This window comes from Megascapheus bottae, chromosome 5, assembly GCF_031878675.1.
Source record: "Megascapheus bottae isolate mThoBot1 chromosome 5, mThoBot2.hap1, whole genome shotgun sequence".
Lineage (NCBI taxonomy): Eukaryota > Metazoa > Chordata > Mammalia > Rodentia > Geomyidae > Megascapheus > Megascapheus bottae.
The window spans coordinates 51,602,913-51,616,671 of record NC_143513.1 but is presented as its reverse complement, the minus strand read 5'-3'; the positions used below and the strand labels follow the sequence as shown (position 1 = coordinate 51,616,671).

Genomic DNA, 13,759 nt, shown 5'->3' with positions numbered 1-13,759 from the left:
ATTTATTTGTATTTGGATATTTGAAATTTGATAGGGAAGGGGGGAAAACCAAGACGGGTGGGGGGTGTGGGGGGGGGAGGGAAATGGGTACCAAGACATGTGAAAGGGTATCAATATATGTGAATTAATACACCTTCTATCTGGCAAATATCATGTAACCCTTTTACTAATTACAATAAAAAAATTTAATAAAAAAATATATGGGAAAAAGAAAAAAAAGAAATATCTTGGAAACAAGAACCTGTACACTAAGTAGTATCTGAAAAATGTACTTTCAGAATATTTACCTAAAAATTACGGTTTGATTCTTACCTAGAATTATTATAGAGGAAGAAACATTAGGAAAGATTTAGCCTCTGAGCTGGACCACGGTAGAGATAGCAAAGATTTGGAAGTCCTTAGATAAGAGGTAGAAAGGTTCCTACTACCTTTAAGAGAAGAGTTGACTTTTCTCTACATTCTGCCTGCACTGGCTACATACATTTCAAGTAATCTTTGCCTTCCTTGAGGAAGCTAGAGCTGAAAGCTAATAGAGGGCAACAGCAACTCAAACTCTCTTCACCTATTTGAAACAGGAAAGATTGATGGGCATTCTCCTTGGGCTCTACTTCAAAGGTCCATGATCTGAGTCTTGGAGATGCAAAGTAAATGAAAGTACAAGCAGCATATTGACATTTGGCTTTGAATAGCAAGATCAAAGCTGCTGGAGAAATGGTGGCCTGTAGTAACGATTTTAACACTAACCAAGGAGTGAAGATGCAGAGAAACACTCTGCAGACTTGGTTTTGGAGGAAAGAGGAGGAAAGAGGGGTGTGGCAGCTAAGCACTACATGTCTGTAAGCAGAGAGAGATTAAAAGTGTCTGTTCTTGGCAATGATCAGACTCTCTCATAAGTTACTGGCAGCTTCCCAGAGAGAACAGTGAGTTCTCCTCTGAGTGCATAAAGGTCTTTGAAAACATGTTTGTATGGACAGCCAATCGGCAATGCCCACTTGATTGCTTTCTGTCACAAACTGTCTCTCTGGAGTGTCAGGAGAAAGCTGGCTGATCACAGGGTCCAAACAGGGTACATTGCTGATGAGTTATAAAGCCTATGCAATTGTGACAGAAATAAAATTTTCAGGAACATGAAGAACATCTAAATCCTGATAAAAATATTCAGTGGCAAAGCATAAATATAGATGTGTTTTCAACTAACCTTCTGTTAGGGTCACAGAGGCCTTTGGAAAGCTGCACCTGTTTTCCGAGCAGGAACACTCCTCTCCAAGATTACTCACCATGTGGGAGCTAAGATAACACAGATTAACACCCATGCTGCCATACCAGGTTAGAGGCTCTGACTCATCTCCTCACAGTCCTTTATCAGAACAGTGAAATCTGAGCAGTTTGGCCTGAGAGGCCCCCATGAGAGCTTCTGGCACTTCCAGTAAATAGAAAAGGGGTCATTAGGAAAACCTCCCAAGACTTGGCACAGACAATCGAGGTCTACCTGTGTTCTAATAGAAAACTGTAGTCAAAATATTGTAGAGTATCTTCAGGGTACCCTTGAAGAATCATTCTAGACTTGTTGTTATGGACAAGGTAGCTCAGAAAACTATGGGACATATCACTAATTAGCTGGTCTTCTTCCTTCATCCAATGTACTCATCACTAACCACTCCTGGTCATGTTATATCTCTCTTACTACAGCCTTGCACTATAGTTACTGACTTCACCAGCTTTCTGCACACTTTCCATTTGAAATTCTCTCTCCCTTTCCCTCTTCCACTTGCTCTCACTCTCCCTTTTCCCCTCCCCTTCTCCCTCTCCCATTCTCCCTTCCTCTCTCTATCCTCTCTTTCAGACCCTCTCTCTCCTTTCAGCCTCTTTCTGTCTCTGTGTCTGTGTCTGTCTCTCTCTGTCTCTCTCTCTCTGTCTCTGTCTCTCTCTGTCTCTGTCTCTCTGTCTCTGTCTGTCTCTCTGTCTCTGTCTCTGTCTCTGTCTCTGTCTCTGTCTCTGTCTCTCTCTCTCTGTCTCTCTCTCTGTCTCTCTCTCTGTCTCTTTCTCTGTCTCTTTCTCTCTCTCTCTCTCTCTCTCTCTCTCTCTCTCTCTCTCTCTCTCTCTCTCTCTTTCTGTCTCTTTCTATAAGGTTTTAACTCAAAGCCTTATTAAGTTGGTGCTCTCTCCATTCAAGTCTTTAAGCCTTTTTGCTTTAGGTAATATTGCAGATAGGGTCTTGTGTTTCTATCCAAGCCAGTCTCTTACTGAGCTCCTTCTATCTACATAGCTATGATGACAGAACTGAACCACTAGCAGCTCAATTGTTGAGATGGGCTTCCACTAACTTTTATTTTTTGCGCTAATTATCCTGAAACTACAATCCGCCCAGTCCTTGATTGCTAACCAGCAGGAATTCATGTATGAGCTACAATGCTGAGCATTCTGCTGGATTTTTCCATTCTATTACAAAAGCCCCTCACATTCAAAATAGCCAAAAATTAACTTTATTATAAGAAACAGCAGAGTACAGTGGTTTAAAGACAATGCAAAATGCAGAGTGCAGATATTGCATGGGAGAAACTGGGCTTGAATCCTGAATCATTTAGCTGTTTAGTGTGTATTGCATGACTTCTCTGTGTTGCTCTTTAATTGCTAAACAGTAAAATGATAGTAATTTCTTCATATTGTAGTGAGAATTGAATGCATTAAAGTTCATAAGGTAATTAGCATCATTCTATTTACCATTTGATAATTAAAGGACTGAAGTAACATTGAATTGTTAATCTGATATTGAATTGATCAAACTACTGATGACAAATAAAAACTCAAAATATGAAACAAATACAAGCAGATACGAGCAATGCATCTTGATTAATGTCACACATTGTATCATTCTTCTACATAGATCTCAACTCTGATCATTCCAAGTCTTGAGGTTTCATATTCAGATATATACATTCAATATTATGTATGTATTCACCCACCATTCCTCTCTTTATTTGTCTGACTGCCTCTCTCTAAGCTCCAATCCCTTCAGAGAGAACATGTTACACTTCCTGGTATTCATTTTGTTCATTTGTCAGTTATTGCTCAAAAAAGTTACTTCGTATACCACAATTCAGTTGGTTTCTTTGTGAATATGTGCACATGGCCCTGTGTATGTTTTCGTACATGTCTGTAATTAGATCTGACTTTCACGTATGAGAGAAAATGTGTGTCTCTCTGTTCCTGACTTACTTCACCTAGTAAGATTTTTGACACCTCTTCATTTCCCCTACAATTATCTGAAAATGTATATAATTATTGATCAAGTCATAAAGCCTTTCTAATCAAATTTCCTCACAGTTAAAGTAGAAGTGCCACTTTCACTATCAAATATTAATTATGCCAGGTAATTTGTAAATACTTAATAATCATTTTAGAATACTCACTGATGATAGAAAATATGACATCTGTTCATGTAACAACTATGTATTGAATGACTAGCAAACGTAAGGAGTTGAGATGCAAAGGGTACATATTAGGAACTATTTCAACAGGAGTTCACTAAAGATATACAAATATCTAGAAAGCAAATGTGTTAATCAGGCTTCTCCATGGAAATAGTGTTATTGAAATGTACGTGTAATTATAAGGCAGGATTTATTAGGTTGATCTACCAGATCAAAGGCTGGGTAGACGCAGCCTCGTCAGTAAGCTGGAGCTCTGAAACACCAATAGCTGCAGTATCTAAGAAGTTGGATGTTTCAAAAAAAAAGAGGGCACAAAGATGCAGCTGTAGTCAGAGGCTGGGACTCCCTTGAAAGTCTCTATTATTAGTCTGCCTTCAAAGATTGAAGAACGTAGAGCCAAATGTTCTTGGGCCAAGACAACAGCAAAACACTATCCACTGAAGAAACATCCAGCCATTGTTTGTGTGGCTTCTTTCTCCTTTTGCTGTTTTGGCTTCCAGAGTATTGGACAAGGCCACTCATACTCAAGAAAGGTCTTCCCCCATTTCAGTGACCCACATATCACTCACCTCTGGAAAAAAAAGAAAAAAAAACTTTCACAGACACACCCAGCGATGAATTTTTTGCCAAATTTCTAGGTGGCTCTCATTCAGGGAAGCTGAAAAAAAACGAACCATCTTAGCCAATAAGAAGCTGTTTAACAATATTAGTTATCAGAGAAAAGTAAATTGAAACTTCAAAAATGTGTCAAGATGCACTTATCATTAAAAACCACAAATAGAAAGAATAACCTCACCAATTGTTGACAAAAATGCTCAACAATCAATACTATATATCTATAATAAAATAAATATACATATTTTTGTCTGTTATGGGGCTTGAACTCAGGGCCTGAATGCTGGCCCTTAGCTCTTCTGCTTAAGGCTAAGCACTTTAACACTTTGAGCCACAGTGCCACGTCTGGTTAACTGGTGGTTAATTGGAGATAAGATTCTCATGGACATTCCTGCCCAGAATAGGTTTGAACCACAATCCTCAGATCTCAGCCTCCTGAGTAGCTAGGTGAGAGCCACTGGAGCTTGGCTGTCATGGATTATTGACAGAAGTAAAATACGAATACTTCACTTCAGAATGTTTGCACTATTTAACATCATACTGACCCCTCACTAGTGGGTTTCCACTGGCAGTAAATGGCATGGAGCCATAATCTCCTGTAAAAATGCTTTCATCTGGTACATCTCATGAAGAATCTGCCAGAGGCTTCCAATTTTATTTCTATAAGTAGAAGACTATACTCTCAAACAATAATAAAATATGTAGTATTCTTTGTTAACATTATGAAACCATGTGCTGTACTTTTATGCAACTGGCCAGGGAGTAGATTTGTATGCAATAGTATCATCATTAATATATGAGCACTGCCTGGTATTATGACCAGATATCACCTCTGGTTAATCATTCAGTGAAAGTTTCCATCTCTTATAGTTTTATTTTTATTTTTTATTCTGGCCCTGGGACTTGAACTCAAAGCCTAAATGTTATCCCTGAGTTGCGTTTTGCTCAAGGCTAGAACTCTATAACTTGAGTCACAATTCCATTCTGAGTTTTGGGGTACTTCAGTGGAGATAAGAAGAGTCTCACAGACTTTCTGCCCAGGATGGCTTCAAACTGTGGTCCTCAAATCTCAGCTTCTTGAGTAGTTAGGATTACAGGCAAAAACTACCAGTACCAAGCTAAATTCATTATAATTCTGTGGAACTTATGTTACTTATGTAGTCCATTATGAAATTAAAATATTACGTAGCACTTGACTATGTATATATATATATATATATACAGGCTATTCAGTAACTATACAATTTGTATAAAACTGTAAGTACCTATACATACATATATAATTGCATATATACATATATATGGAACTGTATAAATTAGTTGAATACATGTTAAAATTCTGTTTCTCCTAATCGAAGAAGAAGAAAAAACCATGCTGATAATTATCATCTGCCTACTAATATCCTTCCAGCTTTCACATTGCATAATGTCTACCCTTAGACTGAGAAGACAAAGAGAATGAAACTCAGAAATCACAAATTAGTTTCCTCTTGCCTATTAATGCCAAGAAACTGATAATGTGTCAACCTAGTCATTGCATTCCCTCATGATTAACATGGTGGAACATCATAATATCTAATATTTACTGCCATGAATATAGAATATCTACTTTTTGCCACATGGGACAATGCAAACTTAAGTAACACTTAATGTTTACTGCAATAATTAGAGCAGCTAAACATACAAAGGCAGCTTATATTGAATGAATTAGGCAGCCCCATTCTAGTATAGGACATAAATTATTATGAATGATTTGAAAAACATACTATCGAAATATAAAGGGCCTCTGTTAACTTATTTAGATATGGAAAGTATCTACCAGTGTAAGTGTTCTGTAACATGTACTAATGGAATGTCAATGAATGACTGTGCCATGTACACTTCATTTGTTTGTCATGTGTGTGAGTTTAGCCTTGTCTGGCATGTGTCTACAAATTAGGTACCTGTTGAAACTGAGAATTCAGCTTAAAAATAATTAGTGTGGCACTAGAATACTAATTATAATTTATTAATTTACCAAAAACTAGGCCTGGAAGTATAGCTCAGTGGAAAAGCATTTGGCTAACATAAACAAGGCACTGGGTTCAATATCCATGATCCAGGTTGTTGACCTTGTACTGAGCAAGATCAAAGTATTGTTTTCTTTGCTTCCCATCAACTATGAGGCAACTCCTGCCCTGGTGATCAAGGTGGAAACAACCTCAGAGATTAAGTGGTAGAGAAAAATCAGTGCCTGACCCTGTTAAGCCTACATGGCTAATTATTATGCTTTTATTTCAGGAAGTGATTTTTCAGTGCTTTACCCCAAAGGAACAACTTTATGAGCCTATGAACATATGGGGTATCTGTTACCCAGATCAGGGGTTTGGATCTCTTTGCTTGAATGGGGGGCAGGTAGAACCATACCTGCTTCATTTTGGAAGCTTTTGTCCTTATTACCTATCTCATAGTTTTTTTTTTGTTTTTTTTTTTTTTGGTTTGGCCCTTATCTCTTATCTATATTTATTGCCAGAAAGAAAACAATCTCTTTCACAATTGTGTCATTTAAGTTGGGAGCAAATATTTTTTTAAAGAAACAAATGTTTAAATTGCTAGGTTAAGAATGGCTCATGATAGGTGGGGAGTTTGGTCTAGTGACAGAGTGCTTGCCTAGCATGCATGAAGAACCAGGTTCAATTGTTTGGCAACACATACATAGAGAAAGCCAGATATGGTGCTGTGGCTCAAGTGGTATTGCTCTAGCCTTGAGAATGCCCAAGGACAGTGCTCAGGTCCTACAATCAAGCCCTAGAACTGGCAAAAAAATGGCTTATGAGTAAAATTTATGCATCTAAATTTTTATTATATTTTATTGTCAGAGTAACATATAGATTCATATACATTAGAGGGTAGTGAGTACATTACTTCTTAAATAGTTGCTTGTCTCATCAGTTGTTGACAGTCTCCAAAAGGTACCAGCAGGGATCTATATTGCTCACATTGAAATCCTATACAGACACTGAAAGAAGAGGAGGAATTGAAGAAGGGGCAGCAGGAAAGGAAGAAGAGGAAGAGAAAAAGGAAAGAAAGAGGAAGAGAAAAAGGAAAGAAAGAGGAGGAGAGGAGGAGAAGGAGGAAAACAAGAAGGCTAGAAACACAAAAGGGACAAAAAGAAGAAGGAATAATGGGGAAGGAAGGAAAGTAGGAACCTGAATGGAAATATTAACAAAATTGTTTCTTTCAGAGCTACACAAAGAGAAACTGACTACAATGATATTGTTATTTTTGTTGTTCTTTCCAGACTATATTACAAACCAGTGGCTATGGGATCTTCCTTATGCCTAGATTATTTTTCTAGTGAAGGACAGAGCAGATATATTTGAATTTGGTATGGAATTGTTTGCTTTAAACTTTGATGTTTAGTTCTCTTCCAGGATGCATGTTAGAAATAATAGCTTCTGGTAATTCCTTGGCTCTGACTCATAACAGGAGAAATTATATTCCCATTACCTCAAGCAGAAAATCATTTACAAGTCAGCTTGGAATATTTGCCTCAGAGAATGAGTTGGGACCAGTCAAATATTGTTTCAGTTAAAGTGCAGTGAAAAAACAAAGTTGTGTATTGGACTCTGAGAATTATGTCATGACCTCCAAAACACACACACACACACACACACACACACACACACACACACACACAGCTGCTCATGTATCATGTACCATTTCAGTATGTGTTGAGGCTTCATCCTATACACAGTTGTTCTTTGAGATTTCTTGCATTTCTCATTTCATTCCCAATGAGCCTTAGATATCAGGTATTCAATAATACTTACACATATAAAGTGAAAACCAGGGATGCAGCTCAGTGGCACAGTGATTGACTAGCATTCAGTATGATTGTAGTTAAATTCCAAGCATCACAAGAAAAATAAAATAAATGAAAGAGAACAAATATGACATTTAAGTTAAAACACTGGCTAAAGTTTACAAAACCAATAAATGGCACCATCAAGATAAAAGTCCAGACTATTTGAATCCTACAGTCTTTATGTGTTCCCCAGACCTCACTATGATACTAACACTTGTATCAGTAACTTTATTTAGAAACAATGTGCTCATGCCCAGACTTTCCCTGATGGCTCATCTTGTCTGTCATTGTCCATCTGGCTCCAACAGCCTTGGAACCTTCAGGGGCCCTGAAGAATTGTGATTATATCTTGGCTCCTATAAACCATTCATTGTTTAAACACTTCCATGTTGATAATTGTATAGTTCTAAAAGCCCAAATTTTGAACTTTGCTTCAATACTGTCATTCTCTGATGCTATGGATAATAAGAATCTTTGTGCATGTATACATGCATATGTTCCTGTGTGTGTGTGTGTGTGTGTGCGTGTGTGTGTGTGTAAGAAAGAGAGAGATACAGAGAGAGAGATTCAGAGACAGAAAGACAGACAGAGAGAGACAGAGACAGAGACAGAGAGACAGAGAGAGACAGAGACAGAGAGGCAAAAAGTGCTAGACCTGGGACTTGATTTCACGATACAGGTATTGTCTCTGAGTGTTTTTTGGGAAGATTAGCACTTGTATCACTTGAGCCACAGCTCCACTTTTGGTTCTTTTTAGTGGCTAGTGATCAGAGTCTAGTGGAGTTTCTTGTGGCTTTTCCTGCCAAGGCTGACTTTAAACCATGATCCTCAGAGCTCAGGCTTCTGTGCAGCTGGGAATATAGGTACAGGTCAGCGGTGCTCATTTAACTATTCCTGTTTAGTGCAATTTTTAAAACTATTTTACTTTTGATACTTAAGAAGATATAAGGCTATGATCAATCTTCAACTCAAGAATAAATCAATATGATTGGAGTTTTCTACATGAGAAAGGTTAACTAATATCATGTATATGTATTTTCTTTTCAGATCTCAAACTCCTAAATTGTTCATTTATTTAGTGTAGGATAAGAATGGACGGTACTAGTAAAAATCAATTATCTGGTCTTAAAAATCATGAAAACAAACATGCTCAAACACTCTGAAAAGCAATATGGAGGTTGCTGAAAAGACTAAATATAGAGCTTCCCAATGGCATGGCACTTTCACTCCTGAGCATTTATCCAATAGATGACTAACAAGGCCATACTAAAGATACCACCACAATCATGTTCATTGCATCATTATTTACCATATCCAAGATCTGGAATAACCCAGATGTCCCACAGTTGATTAATGGATCAAGAAAATGTAGTATACAAACACAATGGAATTCTGCTCATCCATCAGCAGGGATGATATTGTACCATTCATAAAGAAATGGAAAGACTTGGAAAAAAATTATATTAAATGAAGTGAGCCAGACCCAAAGAAACATAGGTTTCATGGTTTCCCACATTTGTGGTAAGTAGAATGTGCCTATAAAGCTAGAAGTGAACACACTATATAGTTAAAAAAAAAAGAAAATACCCTGGGGCATGATAAATTATACAGGTCTCTAGGCATTCACACAGAGTGAGACCAAGGGAGGATATTCTTAGGAAACACAAAGGTGCTGTAGCTATGTGCATCTAATCATATAAAGTAATATTTATCAAAATGAACTCCAGGAAATAGCGGCAAAAGGGTTTTATTTTTTTTGCTGTTTTTGTTTTCTTTTCCTTTAGGCCGTTTATTCATTTGTCTGACTTTGGAGGATAAAGGGTAGGACAGAATGATGGGACAAGAGGTAAGAAATTTGTTATTCAAAAGGTGTGTACTCTTTATCTGACATATAACTTTAAACACTCTGTACACTACCTTAATAATAAGTTAGAGTGTACAAAAATGACATAAATATATACAATTTTAAAATCATGAAAATGTTTTGAAACTATGCTAATTATTACCATAAAATTTAAAGTTGGAAAAACATAAGTTTTGTAATAATAATAATATTCAGTTCCCAAGGTTGCTTCTTCATGATTCATTCCCTTCCATAATTTGGCCCACTTAGCCTTTCCAAAATCCCTGACTAGTAATGATTATGATAGTAACAGAGATAGCAATATTCATAATAAAATATTTTCTGTCTACAATGCTTTGTTCTGTTGGACTACATTAACAGCAGAACCCTCGAACAATCCTATTGAAGCTGTGAGACACTACAATTAACCCATGTTGCAAATAAGAAAAGTAAGGCACGAAGCAAGTGCATCATTTTCCTCATATTGTGCGCAATTCATCTGAGGAAATGCCATCTGAAAATGGGAGTTAGGGTGTGAGCCCAGACAGACAAGCATTGGAAACAGATACTGAGCACAGTAGTACTCACATACCAGCTTTGTGGCCCTTTAGGCATAACCTACGAAGTTTACATCCCAAAGACAATGAGCCAATCTCTGCACTATTTTTTCAAAGTTTGGAAAGTGCATCAACTTAGAATTTGGTAAGTTCTCCACAATCAGATAAGCAATAAAAATATAAGTCTCAGCTGTCTTTTCTAACATCCATAACTCACTGCAAATGGTTTGTGACTTTTCTTATCCCTCCCATCATCTTCTGACCACCGTGCTTTTATCAGAACCCACTGGGCTCAGAATGGAAGAACAAGTAGGGATGCAACACTGAATGATTAAAAAACAGAACACAGGAGTGTGTGGATCCTGAGAGGTGGAGAAAGCTGGATGGGTGGTCTTTTCTCTCCTATCAAAATGTATAACTTGCCTATCTTTTAGAACAGAAATTATTTTTTATTCTTCAGGACATTAGATGTCTATTTACCAAAAGTTCTTCCAGAAAGTAACAAAGCTGTCACGAGAAACTAAGTATCTCTGATGCTTTGCTCAGGGTTGAATAGATGGTGAGAATGAAGGGAAATGAAAAACCCCAGGATGGCAGAGGGTGAGAAGTGGATGGGAATGCGTTGGGGCATGTGTTATTGTCATGAAAGTATCCTTGCTTCTAAAGCCGGAAGCTGCATTTTATTTGTGTTTAAAACGCATTTACCCTTTGCATGCTTATGAAAGCATTATGCATTTGTAGATCCAATTCTGAGTTCTCTTTCTCTTTTTTTTTTGATATTTTGTAAATGTTGAAGAAAGAAGTGAAATCTGTGAGTTCTTTAGTGCCATTGCTGAAAACTCAGCATCATCGTGTAAGGGAAAAACATCTTACTGACAAATAAACAACTCACAAAGTTGAAGGGAAACTAAAGTCCTTTATTTTAGTTCTTTACATAAAAGTTTAGACACGAAGGAAAGATCACTGTAAATCCGCAAGTAAGCAATTCAAAGCAAGAAACCAAGTATTCTAGGATAGAATATTAATGTTTAAATGCAAGTAAACCAATTGAGAAATATTTTCCTTTCCTATGAGAGTAACATCATCTCTTATTTCTAAGTCTGTAGATGGTCACATTTTTTCCTTTCCAGCATTCTATCAAAGATGGAGAGAAGTTTACTATCTCTCAAATGTTCTCATATGTGCTATCTCTTCCATAAGCAAACTACTCTACATATATTTAGCAGTACTGGTTTTTGAATACTGGGCCATTTCCTTGGAAGCCAATCATTTTTCACTTGAGCTCTGCCTCCAACTCTCAGGCACATTACTCTTTTGAAGGAACATCTCATGATGGAGAACTTGAAAGTTATTGAGTTCTACTGTTAGAGAAAGATGACTGTCTCCCTCCAAGGTTTTTTTCTACGTTTCTGGGAGCAAGAGAATCCCAGCCCAGCAGCATACCCTAGTGGTAATCTAATGGCATATTCAAATCTAATGACTACTCAACACTCAGACTTCCAAGGTTATATATGAAGGAAGAACATACAAATTAAAGAAATCTACTCACAACTAAGCATATTTATTTTGCACTTCATTACTTCTGCTTTAACCTCTAAAGAAGCAAAGCCAAGGGCAATGAATTTAACTAAAATGATCAGCAAGAATAAGACAATTAAGCAACATTGGCCTTACAAACAAGTCGGCCCACAACAAACTATCTACCTTTTATTTTTGTCAGTCATGGGACTTGAACTTAGGCCTGAGTGCTATCTCTATTTTGCTCAAGGCTAGCATGCTATGACTTTAAGCCATCACGTCACTTCCAGTTTTCTGGTAGTTAATTGGAGATAAGAGTCTCATGGGACTTTCCTGCATGGGTTGGCTTCGAACCACTTATCCTCGGATCTCAGTCTCTTGAGTAGCTAAGATTGTAGGCATTAGCCACCAATCTGGCTTGTTTTATTTTCTCTGCAAAGCACTAAATAACAACTTCAATTAATACCCCTATATTTCTACATTTCTCATTTTCAAAAAGTCAATTTACTTCCCCAAACTAGCTATCACTAGCAATGCATTCCTTATGTTTAAGCTGTGCCACTCAGAAATGTCAGTCAGTTATATAAAAAGGCCAAAGTAATCAACCAAGTTTTTCCCCTCTTTTACTTGGTTTCGGCCATTTTCCTAAATGTCCTTGCCAATTACAGGAGAGTATTTGAAAGTGTAACTTTTTTCTCAGAGTCTGAGGAAGTACTAGTAAGGAACTGTAGTAAAATCAATCAATAGCTAGATGTTTGGAGAAACAGAGGCACATTTGCCCTCACTATAGTGGAAGATGCCCCTATTTATGCAATCTCTTCACTATTTTCATGCTTCAAAGAAAAATCACACTCTTCACTTCAAAAACACAACTTTAAAAGGTAAGCGCTAACTCGAGTCTGCACCTGTACTCTTGCCCTGACAATTCATACAGCAGTCATCTGCTTATATGTTTGGATCCTTGGCTTAATGGTAAGACTCTGGGGGTCAGAAGTCAAAATAGACTTATCTTTGCATCTCCAGTCTCTGGCTCAATCAGTGTGTGGCTGACATGTCTGTTTCTATTAAGTGGACTGGGGTCTTTTCTCATTTCTTTTTGGACTCAAAGATATTGTTTTGACTATGTATGTGGACATTCTTCACAAAAATAAGGGGAAGGAATTTGGTTGGGAGAGCAGGAGTCTGCAAAACTAATGACAGTAAAGGTTGCTAAATGGCCAGCGGAGGGGCAACATCAAGTTGAAGAGGCCATGCACAAAACCTGCTCTATTGCAAACTGAACAGTAATGTAAACTTATAACTGATAAGGTAGAGAATGATATTGGTTATAAGAAAATGTGGGTCCCATTTTAGATGAAATAGTATATGAAAAGTTCTATAAAATAGGTCAGACACCTAACGAACTACACACATTAGCTACTACTAAGATATCCAAACCTTCTGACTGCATATTTGTCTTTGAAAATTCTTTAACTCACTTTACACTTTTATTTCCCCTTACCATGATTCTCCAGGATTAATGACATGTTTGTAAAGTGTTTTGAAATCCCTAAAGTGTCATCATCAGCCCAAGTACCATTTTAATTATGCAAAGTGTGTCTACCCAGCAAGTCCACTTAAATATCTAAGATTGGGAAGTGCTGTCTCATAAGGTTTAATAAATGATTCCCTCTGGCTCTAAAAGCAAGTACTTCTTCAATGACAATGGGAGGGACAGCAAAGGAACTGCCTTGTGGCATCTGTTGTTTAACGCTTTTCGAACGGCACATCTGGAAAGATGCATGAGGGTCCTGGGAGTGTTGCAGCACACCATAAAGAGAGAGTGGTAAAAATCCCAGTATTTCTGAAAAGGAAGGCAGGAGAGGGCAAGTTACGAAGGCCTCACCACTTACATTAATAAAAACAAAAAACCAAAAAAGTGATGTATTTGGCTTCTGCTTGACATACA

At 37.4% G+C, this 13,759-nt stretch overlaps 1 protein-coding gene across 1 annotated transcript in view; it reads right to left on the bottom strand.

Annotated features, from left to right (window-relative positions):
* Positions 1-13,465: 13,465 nt before the first annotated feature.
* Positions 13,466-13,759, bottom strand: part of Asb4 (ankyrin repeat and SOCS box containing 4) — a 47,916-nt gene continuing 47,622 nt past the window's right edge. Inside the window, exon 5 of the mRNA XM_090332350.1 lies at positions 13,466-13,654. Coding sequence (XP_090188476.1) covers positions 13,466-13,654 — 189 coding nt within the window. The remainder of the gene's footprint in view (positions 13,655-13,759) is intronic.